Here is a 24235-nt window from a genome sequence, read left to right as displayed (position 1 = left end):
GTCTATACAGCTGTAAAGAGAGCAAGTGTATGACAATTCATTTCTTATTCAATATGTGAATCAATGCGAGCCCCCCGGGCATGGCACTGAGAGATAGGTAAAGCCGGGAAATTTGTTATGTGCAGTAGCGAAAAAAAAAAAACATCATCGAGTATCATCAGAGAAAACAACAAGTAAAAAGAACCCCAAGAACAAAGCAACAGCCAGCAGCGATGAAATAAACACAGGAATCTAAAATCAACAAGAGAAAATTCAGTCTCTTTTTCCTCTCCAAAAAAAGGGGCCAAACTCCGCTATATCCCCTTCCCTTCCCCATAGCTCCATCAAACCAAGAGCTCAAGCCTTGTCAACGATCTGTCCGTACATGCGGATGCGATAGAAGCAGGTTTTGTCCTTATCGCCGTAGTTTGTTGCAGCAACAACGCGTATGGACGTTGTCTCAACGCCAAGTTCTGCTAGATCTGGCGATAGACGGTGTATGTACTCTCTGCTGTGCTCACTGGCTGGGAAGGTGAAGACGCCAATCTTGACATAGCCGTCAATGGAGGACGGGTTGCCAATTGGCTTGCCATCTTCGTCCACGAATTTAGGGAGATACTTGCTAATGAATCTGTCGACGCGCTCGCGAATAGTCAAATCCTCAATGTACGCCCATACCTCAATATCGCGTGGCCGTGCGGGTTCATCTAGAGTGGCGCCCTTGACAATATGTTCAAGTACAATGTGCTCCGGGACGATGTAGCGGGAGAGCTGGACGGATACAATCGTGCCCTGGCGTTCACCTCGGCGTGTAATGCCAATTGAACCACACCAACATTGGCCATCATCTGTCCAGTCACTCAAGGCAGAGGCAGGAGTAATATCACTTACACCCTCGGCAGTCTTCTGAGCACCTGACCCTTTGATCTCTCTATTGCGTTTGACGTCTTCGTTGTTGAAGTGTGGTGAAGTTAATTGGGGGATGATTTGGGCACCAGCACCGGGAGAGAAGAAATTTACTTGTTGGGTCAGTACCGAGTTAAAGTCTGATCGGATCTCACGGTCGGCTAGCGCATTGAGTTGTCCTTCGCTGACGGCCTTGCGCAGCATTGTGTTAATCAACGCCGTAACTTCGCTGCGTGTCATGTAGGCGGCAGAAGTAGTGGAGCCGGCAGCTTTGATGGCTGTCTCTAACTTCTTCATCAGGCGCTCTTCTAGCGTTTCCAGTTCGGTCCGCATCATCTTCTTAGTCCGCGCAAACTCGGCATCCATTTCTTCGATTAACTTGGAGCGTGTGACGACTTTCGAATCAGGGACATTGGCTATTTCAGCCACGGGTATTGACTTCTTGATCTCTGCTAGAAGTTTGTCGTTTTGGCGGCGGAATTCACGCCACACTTCGCTCGTGACTCCAGGCTCCAGCGGTGAAATATCGCTCTTCTTGGCATAGCCTTCCTTATCGATGCGGTGCATCATGGCTTCCCATTGCCGGGGTGAGGAAATCTCAAACTTTCCACCGTGGTTTTTGCCCATGTTGAAAAAGATGCCATCCTTGATGAGGTCATCGCGGATGGCGTGGTAAAGATTGGAAGGAAGGCGCAATTTACCACCATCCCTTTCAACTACAATGAGATCAGGCAGCATCTTCTGCAAACGCTCGCGCGCTTCGGTGTTGAGCGAATTGCTCGTTTCCAAGCTTGCCAGCTTCTTCTTTTGGCGTTTTAATTCCTGACTGAATGCGCTGATTATAGCAGAGTTGTTTCCATCAAAACTGCCTTCGTTGTGGGTTGAATAGGATAAGGGCGCAATGGGAACTAGCGGAGAGAACTGGGCTACGTTCTCCCATAAGCCGTTGCTGTTATCCCACACAACATCCCATTCAGCCAAGGCAGGGTTGACGGTATAGTGAGCAGAAATCCAGGCAAGAAGGGCAGCCCAAAAGACAACGACAATGAGCCCAAGCGAGCCTTTATAGAGGAGGCTGGCGACCGAAGCTAGTAGAAATGGTTAGCTTGCTTATTGTATGTGGGGATAAAAGGGACCTTACCAACCGCTCTTTTAAGGAGATGCTTGAACGAAGCCTCACCGTAGAGTCCACCCTCTCTGTTAAAAGAAGCATCGGACGCATCGGAGCGCTTTTCGCGGGCGCGTCGCTCTAGCTCTAGTTTGTGGCTAAGCGTAACTTGTTCCTGGTCCTTGCTAGTCGGTTCCTGGGCGGCGCTAACGGGCTCTTCTTCCACAATGGATATTTCTTCCTTGGTGGCATTGTGGATGTGCTGTTCTTCTTCGTCTGGCTCCTCTTCATCTTCCTGATCGGACTGTAATTGGGAGTCTTCGTGTCCCGATATTTGAGCATCATCAAGTAACTGCTGCTGTATCTTTTCGCGTTGGATGCGCTCCTCTTCACGCCGGCGAGCAGGCAGAACGCGTTGTCGGCGAGTAAAGGCAACAGGCGTAGCAGCGACATCAGTATCCTCATCATGGTAGTCGCCAGAATCACTAGCTGGGGCTGCAGTATAGGTGGGAGAGTCAGCTTCAGCTTTTGACTTAGCTCTAGCACGGAGTGCAGTCTCTTTACGGCTGCGACGTGCAGCAGGCGTCTCTTGCATTAACTGCTCCATCAGCTCGCTGTCGATGCTATCGGCATCGTCATCCTGGTTGCGTAGGGCATGATCAATGGCGGTCTGTAGATCTCGGCGGCGGCCTTTTAATGGGTTGTAGATGGCATAGGTGACCTGGGCGCCATAAGTGCTGGTGAAGCGCGTAGGTAAAGGTGGTAGATCGTCTTTGATTGCAGCGCCAGTGGCTAGTATGGAGTCGGCGGCGGGGCGACTTCTCGTTACTCTAGACGGCATTCTTGAAAACGGATGGAGGGAGCGGAAATAATAAGAGGATCGATCATAAGCTCACGATAAATAAGCAAACTGGCAAGACAATGACAGGCCTGTGTGGCCTGCTTTGTTAGTGCTTCTAGATTGGTCGCTATTTGTTCTGGCGCAAGTTGGCGTAGAAGATCAAGGGGTAATGGGAAAACACAGCAAGACAAGAGTCTGTGAAGAAACGAAGAACGACAGCGGGGATAGAAAAATAAGACAATAAACAAGATCACAGGCCGATATTCATAGTCGCTGGTTTTTCTTTGAGCCTTCCTTGCTGCTTTTTTTTTGAAAGAAAAGCAAACAAAAAGGCCGTCAAGAGGTAGACAAAGAAATATGAAAGGTTGGGCTGTGATTGGCTGGGCGTGATTCTTTCGAGGCTTGATTTGGCTGGGCTGAAATGGGCTTCTTGGCTTGTGAATCCGGGGCTTCGAAGATTTCAGGAATTTTACGGAGAGGAAAGCAGGCCGGCGTCTGGTCTTGACGTAAAGCGAGTGATTCGTAAAAGAGCGTGTGATGTGATGCTTCCAGTAGTAGTGGTCAGTGGATAAGTAGCAGCTAGTTTAGTACCGAGCATTGAGCTGAAAGAGACAAAGAAGCGCCAGAGTGAAAAGAGAAAAGAAGGAAAAGAACGTCAACAATGCGCATCCAAGAAAACAACAAAAAAAGCTAGAACGCGGCGAGCGAAGAGAAGAGAAAAAGACAATAAATAACAGAGCAGAGGGTAGCTTACTATTATTTCTTTTGTTGTCCTTGGGTAACGCCGTGACAACAAATAGCATAGGATAACAAAAAAAGAAAATTAAAAAGGCTAAAAAAAAACCAAGCTGTTTTTTTGCACGTGTTTATTGCTGCCCATAGAGACAGACTGCCAATAAAAAGCCAGGGATCAGGCCGCAAAAAGAGAACAAAGAGAGGATTTAGGTCCGGTCCCAAGCCAGCCTGTCTCCACTGAACAGCGCTGTTAAGTCAGTAAGTACTCCTCCTGCTAGGGCTCTTTGTCTGCTGAGGCGACGGTGCAATATTGCTGTTGTGACCCCTGATAAGCCTTGTGCGTATCTTGAATTCTTCTATTCCTTCCAGCATTGTTCTTCAGCGTCGTCTTGGCTTTGTGAGGGAGGGTCTGACTGAAATGTTCAAACACAGGGCATAAAGTTAGGATCCAGGCACGTTCATAGTGCACCGTACACTTACATATCCAAGACAGGTGCAGTGCAGCCAAGTCATGGCATTAGGCTGATAACATAATTGCTGCAATAGGACAATATACATACCACATGCAATGCTCACCGCCTTTTAAGCTGGTCGCGGGCCACACGCACACACGCTTGAGCTGGGCTGCGTTGCGCTAGCGAAACTAAATAAACACAAACAAAACAAACAAGACACGCCGACTTGTCTGTTGTCTGCTGGGTTGTCTGGAAATCGGCATGTCGTCATGCATAGGACATGTTCAAGTGCTGTCTCCTAAGATGTGCAACCAGCTACATGCCAGTACCTACCCTACCCTACCTGCCTGCTCGCTTTGCTGCCCTTAGGATGTTAGGGCTCGTTTGCACGCACAAAACGGAGAAAAATAAGGAACAAAAAACATCATTGGGCAATGTTGACTGGCGTGCATCTATAAACGGCACTTGCCTCCTTTATTTGCTCTAACAAACACCATTCAGGCAAGGCTGAGAGATCACGCCTCTAGACGAGGCTGTGGATATCATAACATCGCATGAAGTTGGTTCTTCACTTTTTGATGTCATTCTTAGGCGGGCCACAGCCAAAAAAAAAAAGCCTACCCCGCCAAAATATGCTGCAATGGTGGGGCGACATGGTTTTCTTGTATGTGATCGTTTTGGCTTGCCAAACAACGACTTGTTGACTTTTTGCAACTCTTCGACTTCTTCCATTTTGTCGGAAACCGGGTGTGGGTGAGATAACAGCTCAGGCTTCCTTTTATTCTCTCTTTCCCCTCTCTTTATTCTTGGTACATTTCCTTTGCCATCGAAACACGTGAAAATCCATCCCATACAGTCTTCCTTCCCCCTCCAAAACCTTGGCTTGCCTCTGTTCTCGAATTCCTTCTTCCTGCATCCCGTTTTTTCGCTCCCCCCCCCCCTCCAAAAAAAAGGCTTTTCCCGAGCCCATTTTGAATTGCGGTAGGCCACGGGGTTTTGTCTCTGAAGTCTTCTCTGACTTATTTATTCCCTATTTACTTCTTTCTTCTCTCCTATTTTACTCAAGTCGATTCTGCACACAATGGCCGACGAACTTGCCCACGTCCTGTCCAACACCCAGTCTGGCGATGCCTCCATCCGCCTGCAGGCAGAGACAGCGCTGAAGCAGGCTCGCGTCAATCCCGCCTTTCCCATGACCCTAATCACCGTAGCCGCTCATTCCTCTGTCGATACCGCTATCCGGCAGTCGGCCCTATCGGTGCTACGTCGCTTCGTTGAGAAGAACTGGAATCCCGAAGCCCTCCTGGACGATGACGATGACGAAATATGTGACGAAGTTGACAACGACCCGCCCGTAGATATCCCGCACGAGAACCGCGCCCATATTAAGCGTTCTCTGCTAGAGCTAGTTCTGAGCGTAGAAGACAACCGCAGGGTCAAAAGCGGTGCTAGGTTAGTAGGCTACCCCTCCTTGTTTCGTCCTTTCTTCGAGTCTTGATATGTTGCATTTTTTTCCCTCGTGCTACTATCCCTAGTCACCCCCCATTCTAACGTATAGCACAGTCAAGTTGTTGGCCGCATTGCCGCTTATGATGCCCCCGACAAGTGGCCCGAACTCCTCCCTACCCTCCTAGCCGTCATCCCCACTGGCCAAGACACCCAGGTCCATGGCGCCCTAAAAATCCTCGGCGATATTGTCGACGAAAGTCTTTCTGAGGACCAGTTCTTCACCCTGGCCCGTGACATTATCAAAGCCCTTGGAGAGGTGGCTCTCAACGCCAACCGCCAGCCAATGCACCGCGCTCTGGCCGCCTGTGTTTTCCGGGGATGCTTTGATCTTCTGGAAATGGTCAAGGAGGAGCACCCCAAGGAGGCCAAAGCCTTTGGAGATGAAATAATTGCCACATGGAGCCCCTTCTTCCTTGACATTCTCAAAGCCCCCTTCCCTCAGGACCCCATCACTCCCTCTGGCCAGCCCTCGTCATGGAACGGCATTGTGGCTCTAAAGCTCCAGGTTATCAAGACCCTCATCAAGATCAAGAATGTTCTACCCAGTCTCATCGTCCCTCAAAGCATAACCTATTTCTCCTTGGCTTGGGCGGAACTGCAAACCCTACGTGATGCCTACAAGGTTCTATACATGGACAATGAGGCTCAAAGTCGCATGGAGGATGTTGACCAACTCCCCTACACCTTGGACCTGCTTGTTCTTGACCAGCTTGATCTCATTCACCAGTATCTACGCGCACCTCCTGTTGAGACACATTTGCAACAGGAACTTGCCGCAAACATAGCGAGCCCTGAGGCCACCCCCATGGATGTCGGAGGTCATCAACATTCTCATTGCTTACTCTTGTGTTACCCAAGAACAAATTGGCTTGTGGGAAATTGACGCTTCTCTTTTCTTATCCGAAGAGGCTTTAGTGAATGTCAACTACACAGCCCGCACTGCCTGTGGCGACATGATGATCAAGCTCGGAGAAATGTTCAAGGAGAGCATTCTCAAGGGTCTATGTGCTTATACCAAGTCTTTGTTCGTTGGTGCCAATGACTGGCGCACACAAGAAGCCGCTCTGTTTCTTTTCAATGCTGTCAACATTGACTTCAGGGAGACCAACACTTCTATTTCCGATGAAACCTGTCAGTTCTACCTGAACCTTGTCGACTATTCCATTTCTCAGAGTCAGAATGAACTTTTGCGCGCCCGTGGCTACCTGGTTGGAGCCTCTCTGACTTCTCTTTACGATACCCCTGACAGCCTAGTCATGAGCACTATTGAACACATCAATGCCGACCCGTCTGAAGTTGTGCGCGTGTCCTGTATCAAGGCTATTGAGGAGCTGTGCCGCGCTGACCGTATCTCCTCGGACACCCAACCCGGAGTTGTTGCTGCCGTTGGTCAGTTCATTAAATCCAAGAGTTCCGAAGAGATTGAAGAGTCTGAGGAGCTAGTCGTTGCTCTTGCTGAAGCGCTGCGCAACCTAGTTATTGTCGACCCTAGAATAACTCTATCGGATCAGGTCAACCCTTGCGAAATGCTCTTTAACCTAATGCGCACTGCTGCGTCTAGCTTCCAGGTTACGTACATTGTTGCGGAAGCCTTCGAAGAAGCGGCGTCTAGCCTTAGTCCCAGTGGCCAATTTGGTGCATTGAGCGCCAAGATCCTTCCTACTCTGATGTCTGCTTTTGAGCTTGAGAACTTTACGGAGACTGATCCCCTTGCTGCCGCCGCTACAGACCTACTAGTGACAGTTACTAGAGAAAGCTCCAAGCCTTTGCCCGCTGGCTTTGTTGCTGCTACTCTTCCCAAGCTTAAGCGCGTTCTTATGGAATCTGAAGATGGCGATATGCTACGCCCCGCTTGCGAATGCGTTATGTACATGCTTATCCACGACCACGAGCAGGTTTTCAGCTGGTCCGAGAATAACCAGAGCGGCCTAGACATCTGCCTTCATATTATTGACCGTCTCCTAGGCAACAACATTGAGGACAATGCCGCGTCCGAGGTTGGTGGTCTTGCTGCTGAGCTAGTTGAAAAGGCCGGCCACGAGAAGCTAGGCCCTTACTTGCTGCAGCTACTGACTGCCGTGGCTAACCGACTGGCTACTGCCGAAGCTGCGTCCTTCATTCAATCTCTGATTCTTGTCTTTGCCCGCCTATCAATCACAGGTGCCCATGATGTGGTTGAATTCCTGAGCCAGATTCAGATTGGTGACCACAATGGCCTTGAAGTTGTGATGAGCAAGTGGCTAGAGAACGCGTCTAGCTTCGCCGGCTATGACGAGATCCGCAACAAGTAAGCTTCTTCTTCTTCTTCTTCTTCTTCTTCTTCTAAAAAATGGCAAGCATTACCGGCGCTCATTATACTAACCTATCATTCAGTGTTGTCGCTCTTTCAAACCTATACGCGCTGAATGACCCCCGCCTAGTCCAGACTATGGTCAAGGGCGACCTAATCACGCAGGGTGATGGACGGATCATGACTCGCTCGCGGGCTAAGAAAAGTATGCCTCGTTATCGATATATACATGCTACAAATGCCGCTAACAACGGAGAAACAGACCCCGACCAATACACTTTGATCCCCGTAACTCTGAAGATCCTCAAGGTTCTTATTGACGAGTTGCTGTCGGAGCAAAATATCAAAGCAGCCGAGGCACTAGGAGCCTCTGACGCGATTAACGCGTCTGCTGAATTTGAGGACGACGATGGCGACGACGCATGGGAGGACGAGGAAAGTGCTCTAGACATGCTGAGCGGAAACAAAAAGTCTGACCTCCTCAAGTTCCTGCGCAGTAGTCCGCGCGAGCGCGATGACGAAACCCAGGATTATCTTACACAGTTCTTTGTCGAGGCTGCCCAGAAGGATCTAGCCGGGTTCTCAGAGTGGTACAAGCTGCTGACGATCGAGGAGAAGGCGAAGCTTTCAGAACTAGAGGAGTCTGTAGCTGCTGCTGCTGCCGCTGCTAATTCGAGCGCGCCATAGGCGTAAGCATTGATTGCACTGTCAAAGTTGTGAGGAGGCTTACTTAGGTTTAGTTGGATAGCGGTCAATGATGGGCTCACGATGATATCCCCAAGAGTTTTGTGTATTTGGAATTTGGAATTTATTTGAAAAGGGAGTGCACTTGAAAGGAAAATGAATCATGATAGGTTAAAAGAGGTGGATAACACGGATAAGCCATTCTTTTTTTTTTCAAGTAAAAAATAAAGTATTACACTTAGATATATTCGTTCATAAGCAAAAGCGAGCCAGCCCATGCGCATGCCTTCCCACAGTTTCATATCGTAAAGCACATAATATAGCAAACATGAGTGTGTGGATGAGCACACACGTAGAGATTAAAAGGAAAAGAAAAATAAAAAACAAGAAAAGAAAAGGGGAGAGTGAGAAAAGACCGATGTATGTGCCATAGGCCACCAGCATCCAGAGCCAACATTGCACACACGAGTTGATATAATGTCTAGCAATGTGGTTTTGTCTTAACCCTAATCAGTAATCATGTCACGTGACACGATGGGCACTGAAAGGTGGAAGGAGTCTTCTTATACAGACTCGACGGCCACCTCAGAGCTTCCAGCCTTTTCAGGCTGGGCCGCAACATAGCCTCTATTCGCAGCATAGGTCTTTGAAGGAACCCAGCTGGCAGAATTGATGGGGCTAGTCTCCTGCATCATCTGGTCGACCTGCTCTAGAGACAGACCCTTCATCTCGTACACGAAGAAATAGGCGAAAGTCAAGGACAGTATGCAGAGCGAACCCCAGACGAAGAAGACCTTGGCACCGAGGTTGGCGCTGTTCTTGTCGTCGCCGACCATGTAGGGTGTGATGACGGCGATGACAGTGTTCCAGCACCAGTTGCTAGCAGTGGACAAACCAATACCACGGGAGCGGATAGGCAGCGGGAAGGTCTCGCCGACAATAACCCAGGCGGCGGGACCCCAAGTCACGGCAAAGAAGAAGATGTTGATGCAAATGAAGGCAATCATGGCCTTAACAGCATTGTCGTTGTCGACGGACGGGCGGCCCTCGGTCACACCAACCACGGCCACGATGAACTGGGCGATGATCATGCCCCAAGCTCCCCAGATCAGCAAGAAGCGACGGCCGAAGCGCTCAATTGACCAGAAAGAGACGGGGGTCGAGAGCACGTTGACCAGGGTTGTGATCAGCGAGATCATGAACGGGTTGCTAATAGTGCCTAGCTGCTTGAAGAAGGTAGTGCCGAAGTAGAAAATGAAGTTGATACCGGTCAGCTGCTGGCACATCTGGAGGACTATTATCGAGAGATGATTGTTAGCAATGTCCTCAAGACTCGGCTAGACTAAACAGCAGGATGAGGAAATGGATGAATGCACTTACCAGTGCCCAGAATAGTCCGGCGCAGGTTGGAGCTAGGCTCGGTGATCGAGCCCTTGAAGCAGGCAGCCCACGAGCCCAGGTAGCTGGTGTCAGTAATAGCCTCCTGCTCGTACTCGTGATTAGCGATGATCTCGGCAAGTTCATCCTTGATGTAGTCCGAGTCGACGGGCTGGCCACGGATGCGGGAAAGAGCCTCAGCAGCGGCCTCGACGTTGCCCTTCTTGACAAAGAAACGGGGTGATTCGGCTAAGGGGAAGGAAGACACGGGTTAGTAAAAGATACTTCTAATCTAGATAAATGCAAGGCAACGCAGCACACGGAAACTTACGCAGGAAGAAAAGACCAACAGCGAGGATGAAGGCCCAGATGAACTGCACACCAATGGGAATGCGGTAAGATGCGTGGTCGTTGCGCTTTTCGGTGGCATACACAACGCAGTTGGCAATCAGGATACCAATGGTAATGCAGAACTGGTATCCCGAAACCAAAGCACCACGAATCTTGCGAGGAGCAATCTCAGACATGTACAAGATAATCACGGCGGACACAAAACCGACGCCCAGACCAGCAACCAGACGACCAAAGACAAATAGCACAGTCTGGTCAGTAGAAACGATCTGCAGCACGCAACCAATGGAGAAGATGAAGCAGCCAGCAATGATGGTCAAGCGACGACCAATCCAGTCAGCGATGTCACCGCCGATGAGCGAGCCGAAGAAGGTACCGCACGAGAGGATGGACGTGAAGAGCGACTTTTGCCACGAAGGCAGCGAGAATTCCTTGGCCGTCACTCCGATAGGCGTGCGGTCGGGCGAGCTCTCATCGTAGTCGATGCCTGTGTACAGGCGAATGAAGAATGGCATGGCAAGCACACCCGACATCCAGCCCGTATCGTAGCCGAAGAAAATTCCGCCAAACGCTGCGAACGCACATGTCAGATACGCCTTGAATGTAACGGGCGCCTCAATGCGCGAAAGATCGGCGGTGCCCATAGGCACAGCTCCACCACCACCCATGTTTAGTATCTAGACGTAAGGGGGACGGGAAGAAAGAGCAAGAAGAAGCCAAGGAGAAGGCGGGTGGATAGTATGTTGTTACGAGGTTCACTCGAAAGAGAGAATGGGAGAAGAAGATGAAGATGAAGAAGAAGAAGAGGAGGAGGAGAGGCCGGTTGGTTAATGATCGAGGTAGCAGGAGAGGAGAAGATAGAAAGGGAGCACATGATATGTTTATATAGATTTCCAAGGCGGATTCGCCATAACATGCGCGTTGCTCTGTGTCTCTCATGTTTTGCTGGCTGACTGGCCTGGTTCTCTTTTCTCTTCCTTCTCGTGCCTGCTCGCTCACTTTCACGCCGGGGGGGGGGGGGGGTGTCAGTTGTACAACCCTTTTGCCAGACCATCCCCTCACCTCCCCACCCACCCATCATCCATCCATCCACCCCCACACTAGGTGTAATTTGTGCACATCATTAGCTTGTCGAAGCTTTGAAGCTAAGGCTAATATTCTTGCCGACATGGGTGGTATGAACACAATATTTGTTGTATGCCCATGTTGCTGGTATTTCCTAGCACTAGACCTGTCTTTGAATGGCTCCGCGTTTTACATAGCAACAGGCACAACGTGGTCCATTGGTAAGAGAATATGGGGATTAGGAGGAGGAGACGGTCTGGAATATAGGGGGTGTTGTTATCTCGTCTTGAAAGTTGCAAAAGTGCAAATGGTTATTATTGCGGTACCGTGCCACATATAGGGTTACCAGTTATTCGTCCCGAGTACAGCACAGTAGGTACCAGGAAATGGTAATTACTCCCTGGCCCTCTTGTCTTCTCCCGAGTGGCTTCGGCCCTAAGACTTCGAGGGCGCACCTGCCTTGGCTAAATCAGGTAGCTTCCCAGTCCTACTCTTAACGCTGAACTGCACCCCTCCCTCCCCAGCCCACCTTCAAGTCCTTCATGCTTGTGTTTTTGGGCCCTTGGCTGTTATTTAGACCAGTTGCTTGCCTGCTCTGGCGGCCCACCTTCTGGATTCGGTTGTAAGTTTGCGCGTTACGCAGATTCAACATGTTAACAGCCTTTTATTTTATGGCTGGCAGTCTCTTACCTCACAGACTCGGCCCTGCTCGGTCAATTGAATGTCTTGTCCTTCTTCTTCTGGACCGACCCCGTGATCAAGTGTCTTCGCTAGTCGATGTGTCATGAGCATGTGGCTGCTTGGGCCTCGACCGGTCCAAGGCGTTTGCTTGTCTGTCTTGCACTATTTCCACCAACTCTATTTTACATGTGCGGATCTATGTGCATCTTCGAGGCCGAGTCAACGGCCTTCTCCCCTTTCCTCCCCATGAGCGCGCTACACAAGCGCAGAAACAGACGCCCAGAAGATTGCTGGTCATACGAAGCCCGTGCTCTCCACTTGCCTTGCCCTTCATCTTGCTCTTTGCAAGCACATACCGGCTCTTTCTTTTTTTTTAGGGGCGGGTCATGTGACGCATATGGACGAGCCTTTCCAAGTTCTCGTACATTTCTTCAATTTCCCCAATGTGGCCCACAGGATTGACGCGGCTAGCTCTTTCTTCCTTTCTTTTCCCCAGATCCCCAGAGTCTAGGAAAAAATGAAGTTGTCTCCTCCGCGAGGAGGATTCATTTCCTGCCAATAGCTTAAACAGTAGGGGGGGGAGGATGGGAGAAAACAATAAACCTGACAGATGTGGTGTTGCCAGGCCCAGACTAGCTGGCTACTCGTATGCTCGTATGCTGCTGATGTTGCTGGCGTTGCATGCACACAAGACCTCGTCTTCTTGTTTATTAATCAGCTACCCTACCATGCATAAAATAAAGCCGGAGCATGGGAGATGCGCCGAGATGGTGGTGTCATCCGATTTGCCCAGAGGGCCTCAGCGAGAGGAAGGGTAAATAGATCTGTGGCTAGCAATTCAGGCAATAATCTGTATCTCATGGGGCAGGACATGACGCAGATGCAGGCTCTGATGAAGAGTCTGTCGGAAATTTTCTTCTGTGCGACTGATTGACTAGCCTATTCTCACGGCATAACCCAAGCTGTAACACTGACACGCACGCATTGCTGCTTCCTATTTTGCGCCTTTTTTGCGGGGTCTTGTGTGAAGAGCAGGTGGTCAGTCCACAGGGGCAACTACCCCAGATTTCCTTTAGCAATTACTTAGTTCTTTGTGATATATGCTTAACGCCATGATAGAGTCTGAGGTAGCCCTTAGTAATAGCAGACTCTCTTCGCTTGATGTCATCTTGATATTTACCCTTGGCTTTGTCTCTGTTTCTGAAAAAAATATGTAAAAAAGCGCCGAGGAAAGCCCGCCGGCACATGTTTTCTCATAATGTACAGGATCAGCGAGGAAAAAAAAAAAAAGGAAAAACAAAAGAGTTTTCTCCAACGCGCTCTCTGCCTCGCTCCCTGCTCGCTGGCCCCCGTGTCACTCGACTTGTCACGGTGTGGTTTAGGCTAAGCGAGCGCTTATGGGACACGCAGACACTCAGTCCTCGCCCAACCCTAAGGCTTTTGCCCTGAACGCGCAGACATAGAGCACAAGATGGACCCATCGAAGAGCCACTCCCTTTCTCCCTCTCATTCTCTCTCTCTCCCCCCTCTCCCCCTCTCTCCCCCCCCTCTCTCTCTATCCCCCTCCCTCCTCCCTCCTCTCTCTTTCGTCTCATGACCCTTGCGGCGGCGTGATAACAAAACTGCACAGCTTCTAAATCCAACGCTTCTGTCTTCGACGGCCCTTCTACGGTGTCTCTTTTTCTTCCGGGTTTTGGGACATAAGATGTGTCTCGCCTTCCTTTGTTGCTTGGTCCGCCGGATTTAAAGTGACTGGACTCCGGACATAGAGTCGTAACGGCGGCCAGTCGAGACATGCAGGTCTGTGAACTAAGGGCGGCGAGGGAGGTAAAAAAAAAAAAATTAAAAATTAAAAAAAAATAGGCCGCTTGGAAGACCAGAGACGTCTAAATAGGCTAAAAGGCTTGCTTGCACCTCTGTGAAAGGCAATATCACCGTGTCCGAGGCCCTTGGGAGTAAGCGCACTAACAACAGATTCTGGGGTACGCATGAGCGAATTCCATGGGGCTTCCTCTTCCTGAAGACGCGCTATGTACGGCGTATAAGGAGCTAGGAAGGGATATTAAACAGGACCCCTTCCTTCACCTCTTCGCTTCGGGCGTCTCTTTCTCTTAGATTATTGCTCCATTTCTTTTTTCCTTCCCTTCTCCGCAAAGGTCACAAGGACGGTTGGTCTCCCCCCCCTGGATCCCTGGATTACCAAGGTAGCCCTTGACAAGATTCTGGGGAAAAGAGAGACAAGCAGCCCGCCCCCCAAGCTACTCTTCCCCAGATTCCATCCCACAACAGGCCGTTTCTTGTTCCTCGCCAGGCCTTATCTCCGTCTTTTGCTATTGGAAATAAGCCTTGTTCGTGTTTTCTCTGTCTCTGATTAGCCTCCAAACTAATACATAAAAGTCGGCCCGATTATAGCTTAACTGGTTCTGGGGAACTTGGGCTCTGCTGGATAAAGAAGACAAAAACATCCGTCAAGGATGAGGAGCTTTTGCTCCCTGTTCTTTTCAGTCATCTGGCAGACCCGTTCTTCTCCTGTGCGCTGCTTCTAGCTCGCCCCGCCCCCAGACTTTCTCTCTCCCCAGAACTGGCAAGACAATTCATTTACTCCAAAGTTTAAACTTCGGTGGTGTCCATCTGCCACTGGCCATCGGTCTTGCAGGAACTGATCGACAAACATCAAACCCTTAGGGTTACGTGGGTTTCAACTTCACATGTCATGAACCTAGTTTTCCAAACGACAAGGTTGTTGATATTAACTATACAAGAGGTTGAAATAGATATAAAGTTCGCTAGTACACACTAAGGCAAACGAGGGTTATGAGAAACAAGAACAAACTCCCCCCTCCCACGACACATACACACAGTGCTCAACCTAACAAGGATACTAACAGGACACGCGGGGAAGACTCTGAGAGGAGACGGCCATAGGCAGTGCGGCGCAACATCAACTAGATGAACTCGTCTGATCAAGGCCGCCGCAGACTAGTCGCCTGTACATACAAACATAGACTCCCTTAGAACAGTTTGCCCGCGGCAGGAGGGGCACCGCAGACAGTCGCATTGCCGACGGCGTTACCGAACAGGCAGTAGTACTGGCCCATGTTGTAGGCCCAGTTGAGCGAGTTAAACTCAACGTCGAAGTGGTTGATTCTCCACTGGCCGTCAACCTGCACGGTGGACAGAATGGTGATGCCGCGTGCCTTGCGGCCCGTACCGAAGGTAGAGGTCCAGACGAACGAAATGTGGGTGCAGTCGACAACAGGTGTGCTGACAATCTCAAGAGGCGTGCCGGCCTGGTTCAACTGAGCTTGCTCAAAGGAGGTGCGGTTGAAGGTGTAGTCGTCCGAGGGGCTGAAGGGGTTGAAAAAGGTATTGATGCTCTGCGAGTGGCTGCGGAAGTCTTCCGTCAGATAGCGCGCAGCATCCTCGCTGTTGAAGGCTCCAATCATGCGGGCATAAGCATCAACCAGCTCAGTCGAGTCGGTCTTGGTCAGGCACTTGCAAGCCGGGCTGGCAGCGACCAGGGTCGAGCAGGCCAGAGTGACCAGAGAGGCAACAGAGAAGTTGAAGCGCATTGTGTTAGATAGGAGAAGGAGAAGGACAAGAAGAAGAAGAAGAAGAAGAAGAAGAAAAAAAAGGGGGTATGAGGGAAAAGAGTATGGACAGTATTAAGAGAAGCAAAAGAGAAGTAAGTACTTGGAAATTTTGAGTCTGAAGAAACGAAAGACGAAGAAGAAGGAGAAAGAAAGCGAGTGAAAGTGAACGAATGGGCTGAGGAGTGTCAGTGAAGAGCAAAGGACAAGAAGAAAGAGAGCACCAACTATCATCGGATTCCTCCTCTCTTTATACCTCTGAGAACTCGAAAAAGGGTGCTATCAACAGGGCCAGCACATAGCCGCCCAGCCAGTGCTACCACGCATCAAAGAAAGGCCGCTTTGCTCTATGCCCCGTCAGCACTACTACATTGCATCATCTCCTGGTGCCCTCCCCCGTCAGCTCCCTGGCAGTTGCAGTTGCGGTCGTGGAGCCCTGTGTTTTGCTTTCATTTCCCATCTGTGCCGTGTCTGTCAATCAGCCAGCAACTCAAGTCAAATTAAGTCAAACCGAGTCAAACCGAGCCAAATCAAGCCAAGTCAAATCAAAGCAGTCAGCCAGGTCAGACCTGCAGCCCAACTGGCAGCAAGGTCCCAACTGAGCACAAGAAAAATATAAATAGCAGGACGGCCTGTGGTTGGCGGGCAAATACAACCTGTCATTTCCCCGAGTCCCCGAATCTGCATATGGAAATGGAGAGGGAGAGGGGAGGGAGGGAGGAGAGCGAGCTCTCTAATCTGCTTGCATGCATGGACGAATGCACGAGCCCACCGCCCGATAATTCGATCTCGCCTGATCAAACCAACGCAAATGGGCCGGATCGCTGAGCAGATAAGCCACCAACGCCACAAATGACACCAAGTGCAAATTCGGTCTTGATTGCCCCGTGGCATGATGCCGTGTACCGTGAGAATAACCTGATAATTCTTACATGTAGTTACCGCTGTCTCTGCATCTGTACGTTGAAGAAAAGGACTCAAGTCAAATGTCAGTCGTCAGACATTGTAAGTCTCAGTCAGTGGCTTGGTTCATCCCAATCTTAACCAACCCGAAATATCTCAGAGAAAGGGGTGCTGCTGCACCCACCAAGCCGGCCAAACAGATGAGCTGTGCTCTCGAATTCTCCTCCGGACTCCAGGTGGGGGAACTCCGAAATGCGCTAGGGACGTAAACATGCAGGATGCCGTATTTGTGTCCGACACTGGTGTCCCCCCTGCTTGCAGTGATTAATGTTACTGCGGTTCTTTTTCGAGGCAAGGAGGAGGGGGCTACAGGGGAGGGGCTTGGCTACAGGGTGCCGCCCGATATGGTACGAGCCAACAAGCTAGCTCGGATGCAGCCCAGGCAAAACGGGCTGCTTCTCGCAACGGCAGGGCGTAGGAAAATGGTCCTCGTCTCGTGTATGTGCTTGGCCCCCACCGAAGGGATACCAGAGAGCAGAGACTCCTGAGATTGGGTTGAGTTGGGTTGGGTTGGGTGTATCTGGGTTGGATTGAGTTGGGCTGCGTTGGATCGGGTTGTTGAGTTGAGTTGGGTGTCGTCTGCCTTTGGCGAGAATGTTCCTACTTGATGGCGAGACTGTCTATGTCTCAAGCAGCTGGAATTGATAGGGAATGTGTCAAGACTTTGCTGTGTTTCCGTTGATTCGCCGACGCGGTTCGTTTGATGTGTCTGTCTGTCGCACAAGAACGCCTAAGCATGTTGTGGATTATCCATCATTCCCCATTCGCAGGGGGAGGGGAGGGGAGGGGAGGGCAATGGCACTTGCTAGTATCCGAACACGATGAAAAGCGTCTCCTGGTTCCCTTCAACTACAGGCGGCATGCTGGATGCTGAAGAGCAGGTACCCGTTGATGAAACCCATTGTCTTTGATGGAAATCTGAAAGCCTTGTCACCTATCCATTAGCACGCGATTGATGGCGCCAAGCCAGTAAGCCCCAGGTGTAGTGTATATTTCGATAGCAACTTGTGGGCAACACTATCCGTGTGGCGGATGGAGGCGAAGATAAAAATGCTACTAAGGGTTAGACCCTAGCCAGCAAAGCGGGGGGGGGGGGGGGGGCTGCTGGAGTTGCATTCTTGAGCTTTGTGGCAGAAGAGCAAAGAGTGAATATCATTGAAGCGTCGTTTTACACTGCTACAAATCTCCGTCCTGAAATGCACACCCTTGACACCGGGGCGCATCTGGAAGCCACAAATCAAAAGTTTGCCGACACCCTATCGCTTAGCCCAGCTTGTTTATAAAAGGTGCCCATCACCTAGACCTAGACCTGGGGTCATGGGGCTGGACACTCTGGCAGTCGGTAGCCACCTAGCTGGACGCGAGCAGTGGCTCAGGGCTTGTTCAAAGACCCCCCGGGACAGCTATCTTATGAGAAGCATAAACCCCTGAAGGCTGCAGAGTCTTTGTATGACCAGGGGGCCTTGGTGGAAGACTTCTCTCAGCGATGACATGCTAAGCATAGCCAGCCAGCGACCCGTCCCAGAGTAACGACATGCTGCCTAGTGCTGTTGTAGAGATACCTAAGTGCAGATATGCTTCGTGTTGTTGCAGAGATACCCAAGTACAGAGCTGCTTCCGGCTCCCTATCGCACAGAGCTATACAATAGCGGTATATATCCACGACAAATGAACGACTACGCAGAGGGACACCCTCAGAAAGCGGGGTTTTGGGAACCTTAGAAACGACTACCATCATACAGGTTAAAGGCTGGATTGACGGGGTTCAGGAAAGCAGCGAAGCCGCTCCCTAGAGCCACCGACAAGCAACCTACGATGGATAGCAATATCCAATGTTCAGGCATTTTTACATGTGCCTTGGAATCAATGTCGATGGAATAGACTCGATGCTGAGCTTGCAGCAGCTTGCCGACGAGTTGCGGCGGGGAGTTAACATGCACAATCTCTTCCATAGTCTTGGAACATGGGATTGCGAGATTACACTAATAGATGTACTTATTAACTAGAAAAAGCAGCTCACACTGCACGGCTCCAAGTGCTCGCATCGCGGATGAGGATGAAACGCCCTATTGAGTATCTATATGTTGATATTCTACTGTCGCGTATGATGCAGAATGGCCAAAGCCTCAGGAAGATCATGCCCATGGTCCCGTTTGCCAGATTTCCTTCGCGCTTCACAGCTTTAAGCGCCCTTTATGGTGGCTAGGTATAAACAAAACCTTTCTACTTTGATGGCCTTGTTAAACCCCCTCTCGCTCGTCCCACAGCTATAATCATCCATGGGCCCTACTTGGCCAACGCTATTCCCACCCGGATATCTAACCTTCCTTACCCACCAAGCATAGACTTGCCGGAGGAAATGCAGGCGCCTCTGAGGACCAGTGACATTTGCACTACCCAGGCCCAGTGTTGCATTTTCTTGGCCTCACCCCTGGCCTCAGCCTTCTTTTGAGGCAATGTTGCACAGTAGCAATCGTCTATTTAGATTGCTATCCTATCAATATTGAAGCCAGCTGCACTGCTCTCCCCGCAAACGTCCTTGCCCCTGAATCCAAACTTCTCATGGCACACACAGAGGCTCGTAATTGGAATGGCCATTGTGCTGGCAGTGAGTGACCAATGCTTCTTGGATACTTGCCCCTGAAGACTTTTCCCTTGCCTTTGTACAACCGTGTGGCTTAAGGTGGGTGGGGGAATCCATCGCGCACGGAAGAAGCTAAGACCAGTAAGCATTGCAGCGCGTACTTTTAAGGCTACCGTGGGTCTTGGATTTTCTCTCCTAGCAGATATCTCACCTGCTATGCTCTATGTTACGAGGCTCACCATATTGTGAATTGATTTAGGTGTTATCGTTGTGGTGGTTGTGCGTTGCCCTAGAGTGAGTATACATCATGGGGTTATCCGATATTCTACCGACCATGGGGTAAGTGTCACAACCGTCACAATACACAGGGAGGACCCATGCGGGTCACGTGACTAGTATAGAAGAGGCGTGATAATATTATGGATGCCCTCTACCGGCACTTTCGATCTCACTGCACAACACTGACTACCTCTTTTAGGACCATTTGTGTGGTCAATAAGAAGTCTCGTTACCAGTGCATGGCCTACAGGGCGCAAAAGGATATAATTCCCGATTTTCTTCCGACCTTTACGACTCCTAGTGCCCGCGTCGCGGGTGGGAATAAGATGCTCTCTTCAACATCCATGTCTTGATATCCCGGGGTCGTGTACGACGCAGAACGGCCAAAGCCTCAGGAAGATGGTGCCCAGTGGACCCATTCACTAGTTTTTCGTGCTCCACGGCTTTAACCGAGTCTATGGCAGATGAGAACAAAACCCCTCTACTTCGATGGACTTGATAAATACCCTTTTGACTCGCGTCTATAATCGCCCGTGACATCTCCTTGGTCAACGCCATTTCCACCCTCCCCCTCTCATTTTCTTGCTCATAAACACCCACCCTTATTCTCACCCACAAAGTATGCGTTTCTCAAGTCTTCTTCCCGTTCCCCTTTTGATGCTCGTTGGAGTAAATGCAGGTTCAGCTGCTCTTGAGCGTTGTGGATACGAACTCCAGAAACTCGACGGTGGCGTTTGTACTATCACGACCAGCTACTTCGACCAGGGCAATCGGCCAGTGGATAAATTCACAATTGATAAAGAGAATCGGATTATCACCATCAATGAGGCTCTTAATTCTCGCGAAACTGTTCGCTATGACCAGATGGCTCTGCATGAAATTCTCATCGAAGTCTGCTCGGAATACGGTTTGGTGCCTGATACCATCAAGTCAGTGGCTATGGACGCTGCTAAAGACCGTCCCCTGATTTCCTTCTTAAAACCTTACCGCGAATACTACTCCATCCCCGACGGTGAATATGTTCGCGCGACTATAACTCCAAACATTGCAGAAGACTGGATTCTTTTCACTGGATTCTGGCTATATAGCGATGTCAACGGGATACTTACCCGTTCAAACATTAAGGAGATTCGCGTCGAAGAGAAAGAGACGACGTGTTCATTTACCTACATCATCCATTAATATGGATGGAGAAGCGAGAGTCTCAAGGACAAGTCGGGTTTTAGGACTCTGGCCAAGTGTTGAATTTAATAGCTGGGTGCTGTCGACAGAACAGGCCAAGTGTCTAGCTTGCAGAGACCTTCCCCGTGTGTACCTAGGCTTTGGGCACTCCGTAGGCAAGGAGGCCATTTTGCGCCTTATCGATTGCCTTGAGCCAATTATCGTCTCTGTCTCTGTCCTCGACCATCTTTATGAGGCAGCCTCCGTCCTTTGCCCAGACTGTTGAGCGGTAGTAATTGTGCAACTAGATTGCTATCAATACCGAAGCTAGCTGTGTCGTTCTCTCCAAAACAGTCGTTTCTCCCTGAATCTATGCTCATGGTGACCCTCGGAAGGCTCGTAATCGGCGTGGCCACAGTGCTGGCAGTGATCAATGCGTCTTTGATGGCTACTAAGTTCCTGCGTCGTAGATGGAAATGCAGCACCCTCCTTGGCCGAGTTTTATATGTTCACTCATATCTTGATTCGGGCTACTGCTTTCAAACTAGCTGTCATGTACGGCGCAGAATGGCCAAGGCTTTGGTAAGATTATGCTTAAAGGGTGTGTGTACCACCTCTTTCTCTACAATTGACGGCTTTAAGTATCTTTATGGTAAATGGAGATAAAGCCTATCCACTTCCACTGACTTGTTATGACCTTCGCCAATGATGACTTTTAGGAGCACTCGGCTACTGCTACTATTGCAACTTTTATGCTAGCTATAACACCATGCATTCCTCAAGAGGTTGGTATAAATCTAGACACTCGGCTTTGTTCCCCTGTAGGTACATTATTAGGACTTAAGATGGGAGACTCTCCGGACTTGCTGGCTAAACAAGCGAAACTCTGTAGATACTGGGTAATGATGTAGGCCCGGGTACTACGATTTGTGATTGCATTTTCCTGGCTTCGCCTGCACGCTTTCGGCGTGAGGACATGTTCGTGGGCTTTATCGTCAAGTGCCCCAGGGAAACGGCTAGCTCTACGGAGCCCGTGTGGGCTTGAAGCGAGGAGGAGATAAATAATTCAGAATACCAGCGAGATCGACCAAGGAGATATTGTGTATCTACCTACCACTCTAGCATGTGGGCCGAAGGAGAGACAAGGGAAAAAGGAGGTAGCCATTCATGAAGGCGCCCAAGAAGGACGAACCCTGCCAGCAGCACCACTGCGGGTGCGCCGACCACAAGTCCTGCGCCTACCCTGCGGGTGCTCTGACAGGCCTATGTTCAACAGGGGACGCTGAAGGTCCTGCAGTCTCGCGATTGGTCGTCGAATTAATGTTTGACAAATGAAGCTATCACTATCCGTCGTATTTATGTACTGTAAAGTAGGTGGAATCAACTCTAATTAACTAACTGGTAGATATTTGCAGACTTTTTGCTACTAATGCTACTAATGTTGACCTTCACTTCCCCTATTCACCAGGCGGTAGAGGAAACAAGCTTGCATCCGACATCATCTCCCTCAATGTACATTCTATTCTGTTGGCTTCTGCTTCGGTAAGCGTGCCCTGGGTAGTTCTGAAAAGTCAATACTGAGCGAAGCTATCCTACTGTAGTACCTTGGGATAATATCTCCGTGGACTTGGCTGCTCCATGTTACCGTCACCCAGCTAAGCTGCTAATGCACGTCCTCAATCCGGAAGGACAGATGAGCGGCTTCCGAGAGACAGTGCTGGATGGTGATATATCCCTGGGCTGGACTAGACAATGAGGTTGGTTCCCCGCCGTAGTTTGTGGGAAGGTTGCTGCAAGCTCAACCTAGAGCCAAGTCTACTCCATCGACTCTTGATACAAGGCGAACAAAAATGAATGGAAATTGGGCAGTGATATCCTGCTGTTGTAGGTAGCTATAGCCACGGCAAGTCAAGCGACAAAACCTGCCATAAAGGACGTAAGGCTCACTGCACGGCCTGCTTATTCGTATTCGTCGTCTGCCTCATCATTGTCATCCTCCTCATCTTCCTCGTCGTCTTCTTCATCCTCGTGGTCTCTACCACCCTCGTCCGGCTTGATATGGTAGGAAAGCAAACAGCTAGTTTTACTCTCTTTTATGGAAATCTCGGCGATGCTCGACCAAGCGAGCATCAACTGGATACCAGAATAGAGTGTCGAGCCCGAGAAATCATACCACTCATCTATCGTGCCACGAGATATTGTGGCGTCGATGTACTCATCGTCTTCGAGCTCGTCCCGGTGGAGTCGGCGGTAGCTGTCTAAGCCTTGTTCTTCATAGCCGGATTTGGGAAAATTCATGACTACCAGGTTCATGCCATCAGGTTTCAAACCATATTTCTTACAGACAGCAGCAAGGACCCGGTGAAGAGGCAGCCTAGAATGGTGATAACCTTCCCACAAATTTTCCATTACATGGATAGTCATGGATTTTTCCTGTACGTTAATCGTGAATTCGTTTAGCGGTTTATCGCCATCTTCATAGTAATCAGAGTGAATAGTGCAATAACCACTGCCGAACTTTGTGAAAGTGTATCCGTGATCCTCAAGGACGCCGGCATTTACCCCGACAAGCAGTAGAAAGGGGAGAGAAAGAAGACCGAAGAAATGCATGATCGATGGGTAGCAAAAGAGAGATGGCAATGGCGATGATCAAGAGCACCGACAAATGACTATTCCCAAGGGCCAAAAGAGTATTTAACAAGTTTGCCAAAGCAGGCGGGTTTATCTCCATTCACCATGAAGGTATTGGTTGAACTTAAAGCCGTCACCACCTGTACAAAAGGAGCGATAAGTGCATCTTTCAAGCGTGGTCTTACTGAAGCTTTGGTCATCCTGCGTCGTACATGACGGCAGGGATTCGAAAACAAACAATAGCCCGGGTCCAGACATGACCATGAACTTTGGCCTAAGAATAGAGCATCAATCGTAGCCATCTACGATTTAACTCAGGCACTTGGAGCCGCGAATGAGGGGGGGGGGGATGACTCTGACAAGAGTGTCCTCCGGCACCCTGGGACAAGTAGTTTATGTGTGTTGGCAGAGTAGTTTAGCGAGATAGGGATTGCTGGGTAGAAAGCGGATAATCTAAGCATTAGGAAACGTAATGGTATTTGTAGAAATTGGTCCTTGATTATTATATTTATAACTTGATGAAAAATGTGGCTACTCCTCTTTGCATATATATTGGCCCTTTTTTCCCGAACTTCATCCGGAACTCCCGTGGAAGTTTTCTCAACATCCCCCCCACTTTCCCGTAGCTCCGGAGAAGTGGGTACATCTGGCCATTGTGCTCATGAGTCTCGTACTTCGATCATTAATTTAAATTCTGGCATCTTCTGGGGACCAAGCGGTTTTGTCAACCCATCTGCAGCCATTTTATCTCTTGAAATATATCCGATCTTGATTCGACCTTCCTTAATCCATTGCTTGATTGCATGGTGCTGTATGTCGATGTGCTTCGTTGCCTTCTTCACACGCAGGGATTTTGCAATTTTAATTGCCGCTTGGTTATCTCCTAGAACTAGGGTCTCGTCTTTCAAACACAACGTCTGACTTTTCCTAGTTCCAGTTTCGAAAATTTCCAGGATTTTGTTGAGTATCCGTCGAAGATGAATTCCTTCTTTGGCGCATGGTGTTAGTCCGATATATTCAGCCTCCGTGGTTGACGTTGCGATCGC

The 24235-nt window shown here is 49.7% G+C and overlaps 6 protein-coding genes across 6 annotated transcripts; 2 read left to right on the top strand and 4 right to left on the bottom strand.

The window, feature by feature from the left end:
* Positions 1-336: 336 nt before the first annotated feature.
* HOO65_050195 (putative FAD synthase) lies at positions 337-2834 on the bottom strand (the record flags this gene model as incomplete). The annotated part of the gene is made up of 2 exons (XM_071003205.1): positions 337-1973; positions 2027-2834. 2 exons carry the CDS (start codon positions 2832-2834, stop codon positions 337-339), a joined length of 2445 nt encoding a protein of 814 aa, XP_070858254.1.
* Positions 2835-5105: 2271 nt separating this feature from the next.
* HOO65_050194 (Importin subunit beta-5) lies at positions 5106-8510 on the top strand (the record flags this gene model as incomplete). The annotated part of the gene is made up of 5 exons (XM_071003139.1): positions 5106-5476; positions 5588-6351; positions 6392-7820; positions 7907-8028; positions 8086-8510. The coding sequence occupies 5 exons, from the start codon at positions 5106-5108 to the stop codon at positions 8508-8510; spliced, it is 3111 nt and encodes a 1036-aa protein (XP_070858253.1).
* A 560-nt stretch (positions 8511-9070) lies between these two features.
* On the bottom strand, positions 9071-10903 carry HOO65_050193 (putative glucose transporter rco-3; the record flags this gene model as incomplete). Its single annotated transcript, XM_071003287.1, has 3 exons — positions 9071-9801; positions 9888-10133; positions 10216-10903. The coding sequence occupies 3 exons, from the start codon at positions 10901-10903 to the stop codon at positions 9071-9073; spliced, it is 1665 nt and encodes a 554-aa protein (XP_070858252.1).
* Positions 10904-14992: 4089 nt separating this feature from the next.
* Positions 14993-15553, bottom strand: HOO65_050192 (uncharacterized protein; the record flags this gene model as incomplete). Its single annotated transcript, XM_071000814.1, has 1 exon — positions 14993-15553. One exon carries the CDS (start codon positions 15551-15553, stop codon positions 14993-14995), a length of 561 nt encoding a protein of 186 aa, XP_070858251.1.
* A 3872-nt stretch (positions 15554-19425) lies between these two features.
* Positions 19426-20579, top strand: HOO65_050191 (Zinc knuckle; the record flags this gene model as incomplete). The annotated part of the gene is made up of 3 exons (XM_071003447.1): positions 19426-19457; positions 19597-19712; positions 20077-20579. The coding sequence occupies 3 exons, from the start codon at positions 19426-19428 to the stop codon at positions 20577-20579; spliced, it is 651 nt and encodes a 216-aa protein (XP_070858250.1).
* Positions 20580-22517: 1938 nt separating this feature from the next.
* HOO65_050190 (uncharacterized protein) lies at positions 22518-23168 on the bottom strand (the record flags this gene model as incomplete). Its single annotated transcript, XM_071000813.1, has 1 exon — positions 22518-23168. One exon carries the CDS (start codon positions 23166-23168, stop codon positions 22518-22520), a length of 651 nt encoding a protein of 216 aa, XP_070858249.1.
* Between the last annotated feature and the right edge of the window lie 1067 nt (positions 23169-24235).

This window comes from Ceratocystis lukuohia (genome assembly GCF_044167205.1).
Source record: "Ceratocystis lukuohia strain C4212 chromosome Unknown Supercontig5_pilon, whole genome shotgun sequence".
Taxonomy (NCBI): domain Eukaryota; kingdom Fungi; phylum Ascomycota; class Sordariomycetes; order Microascales; family Ceratocystidaceae; genus Ceratocystis; species Ceratocystis lukuohia.
The sequence above is the reverse complement of the archived record's forward strand: the minus strand, read 5'-3'. Positions and strand labels throughout refer to the sequence as shown.